General features: G+C 54.1%; 1 protein-coding gene across 3 annotated transcripts in view; it reads right to left on the bottom strand.

Moving 5' to 3' along the window:
- Positions 1-1,216: 1,216 nt before the first annotated feature.
- Positions 1,217-13,172, bottom strand: part of ATP1B4 (ATPase Na+/K+ transporting family member beta 4) — a 69,615-nt gene continuing 57,659 nt past the window's right edge. The window contains exons 1-9 of one of the 3 annotated variants that reach the window (XM_057425198.1): positions 11,059-11,146; positions 10,799-10,863; positions 8,021-8,183; positions 5,314-5,442; positions 4,387-4,491; positions 3,945-4,141; positions 3,697-3,753; positions 2,951-3,046; positions 1,217-1,608 (exon numbers count right to left, since the gene is read on the bottom strand). In XM_057425198.1, the coding sequence (XP_057281181.1) occupies positions 1,447-1,608; positions 2,951-3,046; positions 3,697-3,753; positions 3,945-4,141; positions 4,387-4,491; positions 5,314-5,442; positions 8,021-8,183; positions 10,799-10,861 (972 nt within the window). In that variant the 5' untranslated portion in view covers positions 10,862-10,863; positions 11,059-11,146 and the 3' untranslated portion in view covers positions 1,217-1,446. Of the gene's footprint in view, positions 1,609-2,950; positions 3,047-3,696; positions 3,754-3,944; positions 4,142-4,386; positions 4,492-5,313; positions 5,443-8,020; positions 8,184-8,383; positions 8,488-10,798; positions 10,960-11,058; positions 11,147-13,172 lie in introns of those variants that run through there. The other 2 variants (XM_057425196.1, XM_057425197.1) reach the window with 2 other exon arrangements.

Here is a 13,172-nt window from a genome sequence, read left to right as displayed (position 1 = left end):
CCTAGAAAGTTAATTAAGTGCCCAAACTTCAAGGATCACATTATATACTGCCTTAAAATTCAGTCCCTAACTGGCCAGTACAGGATGTTAAAGTCACAAACTGCATCTCTTACACCAGTGTTTTAAGAATGGTACTATGGAGTTAATTTTAATGGAGTCGCTTTATTTTTAATACAAAAATGACTTCTTAAGGGACTTATGTAGATCAGGAGACGATGGCAGGTTGGGTACCTGGACTAGGATGTAGGACAAGCATACCATAATGCTCTTGTTCAGTCAGTAATTTTAGTAAGTGTGCTCTGCAACTAGTACATTATCCCAAGGTGTCCTGGCCTGCCGCGTTCTCATCGCTCCTAGCACATGGAGTGTAGTTCATCTGTTGGGTGCGAAGGGTACACAGGCCAGGGAGGGTGAGGCTGCTCAGGTCAGCAGCGCTCCACTCTGACAGGGGCCCATGTGCTCCATAGGTCTTTGAGGGTGATCAGCTGATGACTTTGCTTACCGGCATTGACCTCGTAAACATTAAACACCAGTATTTCCCTGTGGTCTTCTGCAGCATTGTAGCTGCAAACTCTCTGGAACACGGGAGAACAAGCCTGAAATATTTGGGGAGCAGGGGTCTAACGTGTTTCAGTGGCACTTCTTTGCCAGTGGAAGGAGGTGCCATCAACCTGTGAACCATGACAGAGAGAAGGGCTCCTTTCGCTCATCCCTGCCTATAAACTTAATGAGGATTCTTGGGGCAGAGAGAAGCACTGGGTGAGGAGGAGGAGGAGGAGGAGGAGGAAATGCTTTAATCTTCCCAGTTCAGAAAGGAACAGTTAGAAAGGTTCAAGGGCAAATGATTTTCTACATGACCTTTGCTCCAACACCTTGGGTGTGCTGAACAAGCTGTGTGAAATGCCGCAGTCAAATGCTCCTAGTGCTCAACATCCTAGGAGGCATTTTGAAATCTGCTGTTTTCCCCTTTTAACCGTGTCTTTGCAGGCATAATCCAGAATTTTTGCTCTTTATTATTTTAACAAGGATAGTGCTATAATAAACTCTTCTCTTGGTAGCTGTTGCCTGAGAAATACACATAAAAGTATGGTACAGTTTAAAATGTAGAGCCAGGAAAAATGCATTCCACAGGAGTCACCCATAAAAGACCTTATGAAAATAAGTGTTCAGATACCAGAGGGGGGTTTTTTAATCAAAACCAAAATGCTTTTGCAGGTTGTCTGTCCAGATGACTTTTAATTTTTACCAGTAATGATTTACATCAGATGGTGAAAAATGTGCTTCCACATCCATTGCATCTCATTTGTTTTGTAACTATGAACAAAAATAAATTAACAAAAATCTCCATGTGCCTGTTTTTCCTAGAAGAAAAAAATGCTGGCTTTATGCTTTAGAAAGGAAAAAGCCTCTGATTGACTTAACCTAAGTGCCCAGTGTTTGCAGTGGCTACTTTCCAATACTAAGTGTGAAGATGATTCTGCCCAGGAAGCGGTCGCTGTTAAGGTCATTGATAATACCTTTCCCATTCAGACTGCACTGAATAGGGACCAAATAATTCCTCTTCACATCTGTAAAGTGCATAGCCACCAGTGGGGATGTGTAGTTGACCTGAAACGAAGAGAGGTATAAGTGTCATTTTTGAGGGAGCAGAAAAGCAGGCAGTGCTTTCATGTGCAGTAAAAATCCCCGGTAATGGGTTCATGGTTCCCAGGTGTCCAAGTGCATTTGCTTGGTCCTCGGTATGCTGAAGCTGAGCCTTTCTGTGCCTGTACCTCAGAGGGATGTGATGACATCAGCTTTGCACTGCACCATGCCTCTTGGGTTGATTAGTCAGGGCAAGCATCACCAGATACAGGGACTCTTAAATACTTCCTGCTGTTCTAAAAAACTGACTGGCTTGTAATAAGACATTTGTGGTGTTCCTCAGATCTGTGTGCTGGAAGGACATGCACACTGGGGCTGTTACTCATCCTCAGCCAGCTGCAGTATGACCACAGGGGGCTGGAACACCTCCCATATGAAGACAGGCTGAGAAAGTTGGGGCTGTTCAGCCTGGAGAAGAGAAGGCTGCGTGGAGACCTCAGAGCAGCCTTCCAGTATCTGAAGGGGGCCTCTAAGGGTGCTGGGGAGGGACTCTTCATTAGGGACTGTAGTGACAGGACAACAGGTAACAGGTTAAAACTTAAACAGGGGAAGTTTAAATTGAATATAATGAAGAAGTTCTTTCCTGTAAGGGTGGTGAGGCACTGGAATGGGTTGCCCAAGGAAGCTGTGAATGCTCCATCCCTGGTGGTGTCCAAGGCCAGGTTGGACAGAGCCTCAGGTGGCATGGTTTAGTGTGAGGTGTCCCTGCCCATGGCATGCGGGTTGGAACTGGATGATCTTAAGGTCCTTTCCAACCCTAACTAGTCTAGGATTCTATGAACAGGAGTCTAGCGCCTGCCTTGCCTTCCATTTCAGCTGTTGTTGTGAAGGTGTGTTACCTCCTATCATGATACAGCTCAGCGCAGACCAAAGCAGTGTTGGATGGCATGTTCAGAAATAGCCGCTGGTGTTGGACTGGTTTAAACCAGTTAAACCCAGCCTGAAGTGGTTTTGACATAGCTTTGACAGAAGCCCCATCCTGTTCCTCTTCTGTCACTTAACCCCTGACTTCCCTAACGCCCTGGGAAACGCTAGTGTTGAGACCTTCTCTGGGAGTTAGCACAGGCTCAGTCTCCAGATGAGAAATGAAATCATTCCCGTTGCTGCCAAGGGGCAACCAGAATCCCCAAGGATTTTCCTCAGTTTGTCAGAGACAGAAATAGAGCACTGTAATCCCAGTGCCCGCGGCCTCTCTCCTGCCTGCATCTGCCCAAAATAGCCAGAAAGCACATCTGTACCCTGTGCAGCAGCTCCTGCTCTCTCCTCACCAAGGAGACATAACAAAGATGCCAGAGTCCTTACTTACATGAGTGAACTTGCCATAGTAGGGGTAATACATGAGATCAAATGTCCCGTTTCCAGGGTAGAAGTCCACAGCTCTGAGATCGCTCTCATTGCCTTTCTGTGATTGGAAAAAAAACCAAAGGGACACACATAGCACATGGGACACGGAATGCAGCTCCCTTCAGGATGGTGTGAAGGAGCTTTAATACTGAAACCTCTTGCAAATCTCTGTCAGGGCTCAGCTGCACTTGCGTCCATGCAGAGTTTGCTGTGAGAGCCAGCTGCTGCTGCAGTGAGTGGAGCATAACAGTGCTATGAAGACACAGGCAGGGTTACAGGATTTGTGCCTGTCAATCCCTCCCTGCACTTGTCTAGTTCTGTACCGCTCTCTGTTCAGGCAGTGGGAGCCCTTCATTTACCCTATTGCTGGGAGCTTGCAAGGCACTCCCAGGACCAAGGGTCCTGCAGAGCAGTGGGGATGGATGTGAGCATCTCCTGCCTCTGCCCCCTGAGCTGCAGGCTCTAGCTGGTACCCAGCACCCAGCACTGCCCTCAGGGGCTGAGCAGGGCACTGCTGGTGAGCCTGGCTCTGGCAGCACGTGGAGGGCAAGGGTGGGAAGCAGGAGACTGGTGCACTGCACCCAGAGACATTGCAGCACTGGGTCCTGTGACTGAGGCTCAAATGGGGATGAATATTGGTGGAGACCATCAGAGGGAGAAATTTGGCCTTCTACGCACCATGCTGACAAGCGCAAATGAGAGCAGTACCTGCACTTTGCAGTCCACTCTCACAGGGACCCCAGCGCCAGGGCGGTAGCCTATGATCTGCAAAAACAAAAGACACCCGTGCTTGTAGGAAATGCAGTGGTAAACATGTGCAGCCTCCCTTCTCCAGGGCTTAAGCTCTTGTACACGCCGATCACATTACTCAGGGCAGGAGTTCTGTGTTCCTAGAAGCAGGGTCTGCCACCCCATGCACTGAAGGAAGGAGTTAAGATAACGAGCTTTCTCTGTACCCGGTTCATCTTCAGCAGGATGCAGGGCTGGCCTTTAGAGTAGCCAAACGTTGGGTCCTCAATGCCAGAGCAGTTCCGCAGAAGGGAGCGTTTGAACTGGCAGGCCTTCTTCTCCTCGCTTTCATTGCCCCCCTGGATGAAGTACTGTCCTGAGACACACTCGATATTCTTCTCCTCTTGAACTTTGTCATCGTAAGCTGGCGGGGACCAAGAGACTTGTTAACATTTCTGGAGACCTGCACGTAGCCACACTCTCAGAGTACATCCGCATGTCAAGGGAGTTAGAAAGTCCCACCCGGAAAGGCAAGGCTCCTGTGACCATTTTAGGAGCCTCTTTCTAGACTCATGAGATGCCCACAAGGAGGTCCCTGCACTGTTGTGCGCCTGTGTGCACGGATGCAAACAGCTTGCCAATATGACCCTGGGGTGACTAAGAGCTTACCTGCTAGGAAGTGGTGCATGCTGTCCACGTAGGGCTGCCACGTGCTGGGCTGAGAGACATTGAAGGCAATAGTGAACCCATTCAAGTACGGCCTGATCATTACTCCTGGAGAAGGAGACAGACCCTGTTAGATCAAATGTATGTGGACTTGGGGTGGACATGGACTTGGGGTGCATGTTGCTGGGGCTGGATGCACTGCGATTGGGCTCGGGGCTGGGCACAGGATGAGAGCGGCAGCATCAGCTCACAAACCCTCTCCTAAACCAGCTGATCCCTTGCATCCATTTCACACCCAGAGAGCACAGAATATCCCAGGGAATATGGGGGACCTGGAGGATCTCAGTAGCACTGCAAGAAAGTGATGGGCTTGGGTATGCACACAGGTGCTGAGCGGTCCAGGCTCCAGACAGGAAGCAGGGTGAGGGGCCTTGTGTTCCCCACCAACATGGGGAAACACAGGGAAACTGCTGCTTCTGACACAGGGAAAGCAGTTTTGAACATTATCTTGCCAGGACTCCCCAAAATAATAATTCATAAAACCTTAATTTGCAATTTATTTTGAAGATATGAGGTATAAAGGGGCAGCAGCTGTAATGAATGGACATCACCTATGAAAGGCCCAAACCTTTAAAACTGGAATTTCATTCTCATTTACCTTGAGAATAGTGATAACAATAATTAGCATAATTGGAATAACAGTATCATTAGAATGAATGCTTCGCATGGGGCTCTTTAAGATGCCTGATCCTCTGCAGAGAACCTGCAGCACTCTCAGTGCCCTGAGGTAAGTGATAACACCCTGTTATAGAGGGCTGGTTGCCCATGGGAGCATACAGCTCCATCAGAGCTTTACCCAGGTCCCTGCCATGCCATTCCAGGAGTACATTGGTGCTGGGAGGTGCCTGAGGCCGGGTTGGGGGCACGTACCTGGTGGAGACACACGGTCCCGGTATGTCGGTGTGTAGGGGCTCAGCGTGAGCAGCATCACGTACATGCAAAAGGCAAACATTCCCGCCAGGCACGTGTAGAAAACGAAGTAAAACAGCAAGATCAAGCCTGCGAAAGAGAGAGGGCACGTTGCTGTTAGCGCAACTGGAGCACGTCCCACGGGGAGCATCCCGCAGGGATGCACAGCCGTGCTCAGCACAGCATGCTCCGCAGCTCCGAGTCCATCATGGAGGTGGGAGCTCACAGTCCTCCTCCGTACACAGACCCCGGCATTTCTGGGTGCCTGACATGCTCCCTGCTCAGCCCAGGGCTGGGGCAGCGGCTGCTTTGCTCTGACCCCTTTTGCCTCATGGCCATTCCCAGAACTGGGTCAGGGCCAGGTCTGCGTGCCCACCTGCCTCAGCTCTCTCTGACAGACAGACCCAGTCTTGGCTCTTGCCCTTCCACCCCCTCTTGGCATGATAACATGTACCCAGCGGCTTCTGCTTGTCTCCTGCCCTGACTCCTGTCACCTGCATGGCAGGGACGCCAGCGCTGGGCATCGCTCAGGGGCTGCGGCACCGCTGGCTCTGTCATAGCCCTGACATCTCAGGAATGGGTTTGTTTTTCCTCTGGACCAGGCTGATGGCTGAGGACGTCTCAAGAGGCCACGGCCTATGAATAAAACCCAGCGGCTCAGAAAGCAAAGTGAAGCCCTAACAGAAACATTTCCCAGGAGAAACGTGCCGGCAGCTCAGAGGAGCCCTGGGAACGCAGATGTGCTCTCCTGCCGTGCTTCTGCCGGGGCCACGGTGCTGGGAACCACTGCGGGGCCGTGTCCTGCTGTGTGCTAAGCTGGGGCAGAGGGAACCATCACTGCTGCTGGTGGCACAGCAGGGACAATGTCCAACCCTGCCACAATGATGCTGGGATGTTGCCTCTACGCCAGCCTGGTGGAGCTGGAGCTGCTGCCGGTGCCGAGCCCCTGCTTGTTGGGACATGGTGCTGCTACCATCTCTGTCTTAAGTTTCCTGCAATGCAGCAGGAAGCGTTGTCACCATCAGAGTCGGGGGTGCAGCCTTTCCCAGGGGCTGCAGCTTCCAGTGCTGACCCTGTGGCCAGCCGGCTCCCTGCATTATGGCAGTGCGAGTCCCCGGAGCCCCCTGTCCCTGGGGAACACCTTCATGGCCAGCGCAGGGGAGCAGCCCCAGGCTGGTCCAACTCCCTCCTCCTCACCTGTGAGATGAGAGCGGGAAAGTTCAGCTCCATTCACCTCCAAATGCTCTCATTTTAAAAGAAGATTGGATTTTCACAGTAGCTTCAAGGCCTCTCTCCTGCCCCCCTGCACGGGCATGTGAGCACACACGTGTGTGCAGCCGCGGTATGTGTGTCCATAGGGCAGTGTGGCTGTATAGCACACCGGGATGCTTCCAAGGAGCAGGAGGACCCTGCACCCTCCCCGAGGCTGTAAATAAATAACTTTCAGCAATAGCCAGCTGGGGCCACATCCACTCCTCCTGCAGAGCTTTTCTCGGCACCTGGAAGAGCCAAACCCACGTCCCTAAAGACTCTCACCCGCATACTGCTCCCACACTCCAGTCTGCACCTTCCTGTCCAGCAAAGGAGCAGCAAAACCCAGCTGCCCCCACGGCCAGCAAAGGGCACAGGAGCAGACGTGGATTTCTGCCCCAGGCTCATGCCTGCATGTTTTCAGACTCTGTGATGCTTACGGGTCCTTTGTTTCTCCTGGCTGCCACCACAGGCTTTGCAGGACACCCAGAGCACTCAGCCAGGGCACAGGCAGGCTGTGGGGCTTGCAAGCTCATTGCCAGTGCCAGTCAACAAGGGCTGCAAAGGCTGAGCAGATACGTATGTGCACATGATGCTAAGGGCTAAGATTTTCACTGCTGTGGGGGCTATGTGCTATCAGGAGAATGGAGCTGCAAAAGTGGATGGCCTCAGTGTGCTCTCAGACTGAGCCTGCAGCAGAGCTCACCACGGGCTGCTCTTAATCTCCCCGGGCACCTCCAGGCTCAGTTATAGTTTCTGAAGGCCACACGGATATGGATCAAATAGGGTGCCCAAAACCCTCACGTCATATCCCAGACACCATCCCCAACAGCACACACAGGCCCTGTTGTTGGCACCACGTCATGCCCTGGGAAGCTGTGGGGTGATGGTGACAACCGGCCCTTCCTGCCCCAGAGCACATACAGGCATTGAGGGCTGTGTGGGCTCGCAGTGAGCACCCTCCCCACAGCACCTGCCCTGTGATTCAGGTGCTCTTTCCCCACCAACACTGATGGCCCCAAAGCCACCTCCCCGCAGGTTCCTGACTTACACAGGCAGGAGCCAGGCTGCTGGCAGCAGCAGAGGCGCATGGCTGTGACAGACTGACCTGCAGCCCCTGCGATTGCTCAGCCTCTTAGTTCCTTCCCAGTACATGGTCTGGGCAGCCCGAAATCTTTGCTTTCACATTCTCAGTCAACATTAACATCCAGACCAAGGGTAACTTTCCCAAGTTACCCAAGTTTCCCAAGCTCGTCCTCCTCACTAGTTCTTTATTGCACCTGTTAGAAACATCTACCCTGAAAATGTGGGACAGGGGTGGTCAGTCCAAGCTATCAAGGACTTTCACAGGCAAGTGCATCCATTGTGAAGCAGAAAAGGCAACGATCCCCGAAAGTGTGGTTGAGCAAGGACCTACCCCAGCTCTTGGCCGTTCTCCCCAGGCATGTTTTCTCCTCCGGGTTCCACAGGAATATCTTCATCTCCCCAGCCAGGTCTGCCCAGGTTTTGCTCCCCATGTCTGCCTTGGTCTCGTTCTCTCTTCTGTCAGGAACCCGGACCTCCTCGTCCTGCTTATTTTCCTGAAAGAGTTACAGAACACAACCCCCACATCCAAGCTGAACATCTCATTGGCCAAAAATAAATGCAAAAGCACTTAATAGCTGGAAATGTTTCAAATTTCCATTTTCCCATCATCACTCTTGAGTTAAAGAGAGGCAGATTTGGCTGTTGTAACTTAAGATCGCTTAGATCCCAGCATCCATTTTTCCATGACACGTACGTCACTGCCGTCACACCGGGCACTGTCTCCTTGTCCTGGCATTTACAGAAACTCATCTTTTTCCACCTGTGTGAACATGACCAAAGAAAACCTGTGATCTGGGGTTGTTCCCACGCTTCTGCAACATCTCTGAGCTCAAGTGCACGTCTTCCGTGCTACCACAGATGACAGCGGGCGACATTATTTGAGGTCACCCAGCTTGTTTTTCTTGGCGTGTGAGCAAGCGTTCAGCCTTTGGAGAAATCCCTGTGTTGTTACTCTTTAATTGCACTACGTTCCATGGAAAAGCATCTCCCCAGGTGCTGAGAATTTGCATTTTGCCTCAGTGGTGAAAACTCATTTGTACAGAGCTCATGAACACAAATCTCTCTGTACCTGGGCCTGGCTAAGGGTCCCGTGAGACAGGACATGGCAGATGTCCCTAACCACCCCTGAACCTGGGCAGGCTCTGTGTCTTCAAAAGCAGGCAGTGAGTTGGGAGACGGTGCAGACCTCGCTTTGGGCTCAGGGCAGGGCTGGGGGCAAGGGGTGATGCTGAGGTCGGGGTGAGTTCATCACCTCCCTGTGCCACAGGGCTCAGCCTCTCCTGGCTGGATCAGAGCCACCCTCGCCCACCCTGGCCACATTTCCCCGAGGGCACTGTGCCTGCTGTGAGCCCCACGGGAGCTGCACTTGGCACCATCATCCCATGTCTGCACTAAGGGCCATGGAAACCTGCCAGCCATAGGCACCTGTTGGACCCAGGGCTGACAAGCAGGATATTCACACCCCAGGGGAGGCCAGGGGAGCCGGGAAGCGGCCAATGGCTTAGCAGAAAGTCTGGCTTGGAAACACCCTCAATTCAGGGGGATTAAACTCTGCTGAGACACACAAACACTGTGAAACAGTGAGAATGGGGGGAAAGGACAGACTCCAAAGCCCGAATTCATGCCTTGGAGGGCCAGGTCAGACCCAGGGGGGCTGTAAACCATCGCCATCATCCCACTGATTGCCCCCATCGGCCCTGGTTAAAGCCCCCATGGGGCTCTGCTGGGAGCACGCCTGCGTCAGAGCTCTGCTGCTGCTGCCCGAACAGCAAAGGCAATGCCTGGCCCAGGTCCCACTCCCCGGGCTGGAGCCTGTCCTGAGCCAGCTCCTGCATGGCCACAGCCCTGCTCCATGCACAGCTGATGAAACCGGGGCATTTTGGAGTGGGGAAGCAGCAGCCCCAGCAGAAGTGGCCAGCAGGGAATGGGAGAGAAGTGCAGAAGCTGCCGGCTGCCAGGACACCCGCAAATGAGCAAGTGATGGAAGAGGAGCAGGAGGGGTTCTCCTTCCTCCCACTAAACTAAAGAGCTATGGGTAGCTGTTCTGGAAGCATTTTCTCAGACTCTCAGGGTAGCAGGGGCTCCTCAGAGGGACTCTGCACCGATGCTTAGTGCTGCTTTAGGAAAAGACCTTTGAATTTCACACCAGCTGCAGCTCAGAGGCAGTGAGAGCAGTGCATGGGCTGCATGCAGAGCCCTGGCCCAGAAGCTGCTACCAATGCTTAGAACTGTTGCGGGGACATAGAGACAGCCACCCATGGGCTTTCACCCTGGGAACTCCACAGCTCTGCTCTGTGGAGGCCTTTTCCAAGGAGGAAAGTTTCTATGTCTCACCCAGCACTTAGTGAAGAGTCCCATCCTGGTAAATGGGAGAGACCACAGGGGCTCCAAGGGGCATGGGAAGGCTGAGGAGGTCCCAACCTCTTCCCACAGGGAGGGAAGTCTGTGTGGAGCAGGTGAAAAGATGGGATGAGCCCACTGCCAAGTCCCTGGCAGAGGTCCCTGTGCTGGGGAGCTAGGTTAGGTCTGGACTGCAACACCTCCAAGGTGTTTCACCTCTGCAGCCCAAGACCAGAGGTGGTCTTGGAGCAGTCCCTTGCACTTGGAGAAGGGACAGGAAGAGCATCAGGGGCTGGGGCAGGAGCGTGCTGGGGCAGAAAGGGGGCACAGCCACAGTGGAACCTCTCAGGACACTGTGCAGCCCCAGGCTGCTGCCTGCCCTGCATCTGGGGTGACCCTGGGTGGCAAAGCAAAGCTGGGGTTCATCCCTGTAGGGATCATGCTGTGCTGATGGTTAAGGGTGTCTTGGGGGTGCCAGGGGATTTCCCTGGACCAGGTCAGATCTCAACAGGAGGTTGCTCTTGCTGAAAGCCAGGTCTGCAGAGGCTGGCCCATGGCAGATGTCCACAACCCTCCTAGACCCCCTCACTGCCCAGGACCACCAGCCAGCCCTTTCCCCCCTCAGTACAAAGTGCTTACATTTTGCCTAAGGGATGAAGCAGCGTTCCCTAGAGCAAAGTAGCTATATTTATCATTCACAAAGCAGGCCATTGACAGCAGCCCCCACCTCGCCTCTCAAAGGGTGGCCAGCAGCCCCCAAAAGACTCACCACCTGCCGGTGGGGGCTCCTGTGCTGGCCCTCCGTGGCCCCAGCGCTGCTGTTCCTGTCCATCCCTGGGTGGGAAACACAGAGAAACGTGAGCGTTAGCACCGCCGGAGCGCAGGGCTGAGCCCAGCAGCACCAGCCCCATCATGGGTGCCGTGTTGCCCCGGCTCGCGGGGACCTGCAGGCACAGCCCCCTCCCAGCACAACTCCCCAGCCCCGCAGCTCCCCCCCAAAAGGCTGAGTGAGCGCGGCTGCACCAAGACCTTTGGCTGTCTGCAGGGAACTACACTGCTTTCCCTCCCTACGCTGCAGGACTTTGGCGTGAGGGAGCAGATCAAAAAATAACTTCCTTTCCTAAGCGGGGGGAGCTCAACGCAACAGGATCCTGCCCCGAGCCCCCTGGCATCTGGTGCCCTTTGCAGCACCCTCACAGCATCCTGACCTGTGCCAGCCAGCGCCCTACATAGGGAAGGAAGCGGGGTTCTCTGCCCCAGGGAGACCGTGTAGCTGTTAATAAACATTAGGAAATCTCTAGGGCTTTTGATGGCCACATGTGTCTGTCAATATGTGCTTGTCAGTCACGGCGGGGCTGTGGTTAATGCTTGCAAGATCGCTTTTGCAGTGAAGGAGCAGTGCGAGGGGACAGGTCTATATTTATCCCTTTGGATTTAGAGGTAGGAGCACAGTATCGGCTTCCCTGACCCGGCTGTAAGCGCCAGTCACAGCTACCAAGACAAAATCCAGAGGGACACCTTGCTGGGACACCCTGCAGACAGGGTATCAGGTTTTCCCACATCAATGAATTACAGGCACAGGATGGTCATTAGGAGTACAGGGGTGTATGCTGAGTCCTGCCCCTGTCAGGGGCTGGCACGGTAGGAGTGCTGGGGAGAGGAGGGAATGGGGCACTGGTGTCGGGCCAGCCGTGCTAAAACACAGCGGTGCGATGGCAGTGTGCAAGGACTGCCTGTCCCTGGCTGTGCCCCATGCAGCTCTCGAGGAACAGTGGGGCTTGTTTTACACCGTCTGTCCCAGCAGCACCAGCCACCAGCTCATTCCCTCGGCACGTTTCCAACGGGGCCAGCAGCCCTTCCCTTCACAGGAGAGCCAGGCCCTATTAATGAAGGGAAAAGGCTGCCTTGCCCCTTGCTGGGGCTTTGCCCAGCGGCAAGGGGACGTCTGTTTCCGGCTCCTGCGGGGCAGCACCGGGCTGTCCAAGCCAGCAAAGCACCATTCTCCTTTTCCTCTCCTGGGCATGGCTGAAAGCCGCTCGCCGGCTGTGCTAATAAATGGGCGCCGCGGGAAGGAAAGAGGTCTGGCAGCAGCCCCGGTCTGCGCCGAGTTGGCCGGGGCTGCCGCACGCCTGCGGCTGGGCATGCAGGCAGGGCTGGCTCGGCACCGGTGCCTACCGGCAGCCAGGCCCGCGGCAGGACGGGGGCAGGCAGCCGTGCTCACAGCCGTGCTCACAGCCAGGGTGGGGCACCAGGGATGGAGACCTGCTGCCCAAAACTCGGGAGCTGGGATGGGGCACAGGGATTGAACATGGCCTGGGCCATCGCGGGGCAGCAGCAGCTCCCCAGGAGCACACGCACCCCATGGCAGTGGTTGTGCTGCCGCGCAGCCTGGCCCTGACACAGCGGAGAAGGGAGCTGAGACCCGTCCCCTCCGTCACTGACATGGAGTGGGGGTGACCGAGCAGGAGGGGACTAGTGCCAGCCCCACACAGGCAGTGGTTGCAGGGCTCCTCTAGTTCATCCGAGGTAAATAACCACTGTTTTCTCTGGAGGTGACGTGTTCTTTGCCATTAATTGATCTGGGCATTTGTAACTTGCCTCTTGTGCTACTGTCAGTGCACACTTTCTTTTCTCCTGGGAGCAGCTGGCAATCAGCCTCCTATCCAATAAAAGTGTGGGTTTTTTTAAAGCAGAGATAGGATTCATTTCTTTTAACTTGATGAAATATACTTTGGCTTGAAATAATTACATGATTTGCACTTAGCACCTCTCAGCCCAGGGCTGACTTACAAGCAATTATGAAGCCTGCTGAGAAGATGTTTTTATGCCCATTTTATAGATACGATATGGAAAACAGAGGCTGAGGGCCTGCCCTGGCCAGGGATGCAGGGATCCTGCAGGTGCCCTGGAAGTTCTGCTGCCATGGGACCGGGCACAGTCAGCAACAGGCGCCACCACCAGAGCAGGGATCACAGAGCGGTGTCGGTGGCTACCTGGGACTGCCACCAGCACCGTAGGGATGAGGAGGGACCCGGGAAGGATGGGGGACAGAGAGGTGCCAGGGAGGTGTTTGGGGAAGGACAGCGGCCTGAAGCGGCGGGGCTGGAGAGGGCCTGGGAGCTGCTGGGGTGCAAACAAGAAAG

The sequence above is a fragment of the Pezoporus wallicus genome, unplaced genomic scaffold, assembly GCF_028554395.1.
Source record: "Pezoporus wallicus isolate ANWC-B61680 ecotype Strahan unplaced genomic scaffold, APGP_CSIRO_Pwel_v1 scaffold_6445, whole genome shotgun sequence".
In the NCBI taxonomy this organism is placed as follows: Eukaryota; Metazoa; Chordata; class Aves; order Psittaciformes; family Psittacidae; genus Pezoporus; species Pezoporus wallicus.
The sequence above is the reverse complement of the archived record's forward strand: the minus strand, read 5'-3'. Positions and strand labels throughout refer to the sequence as shown.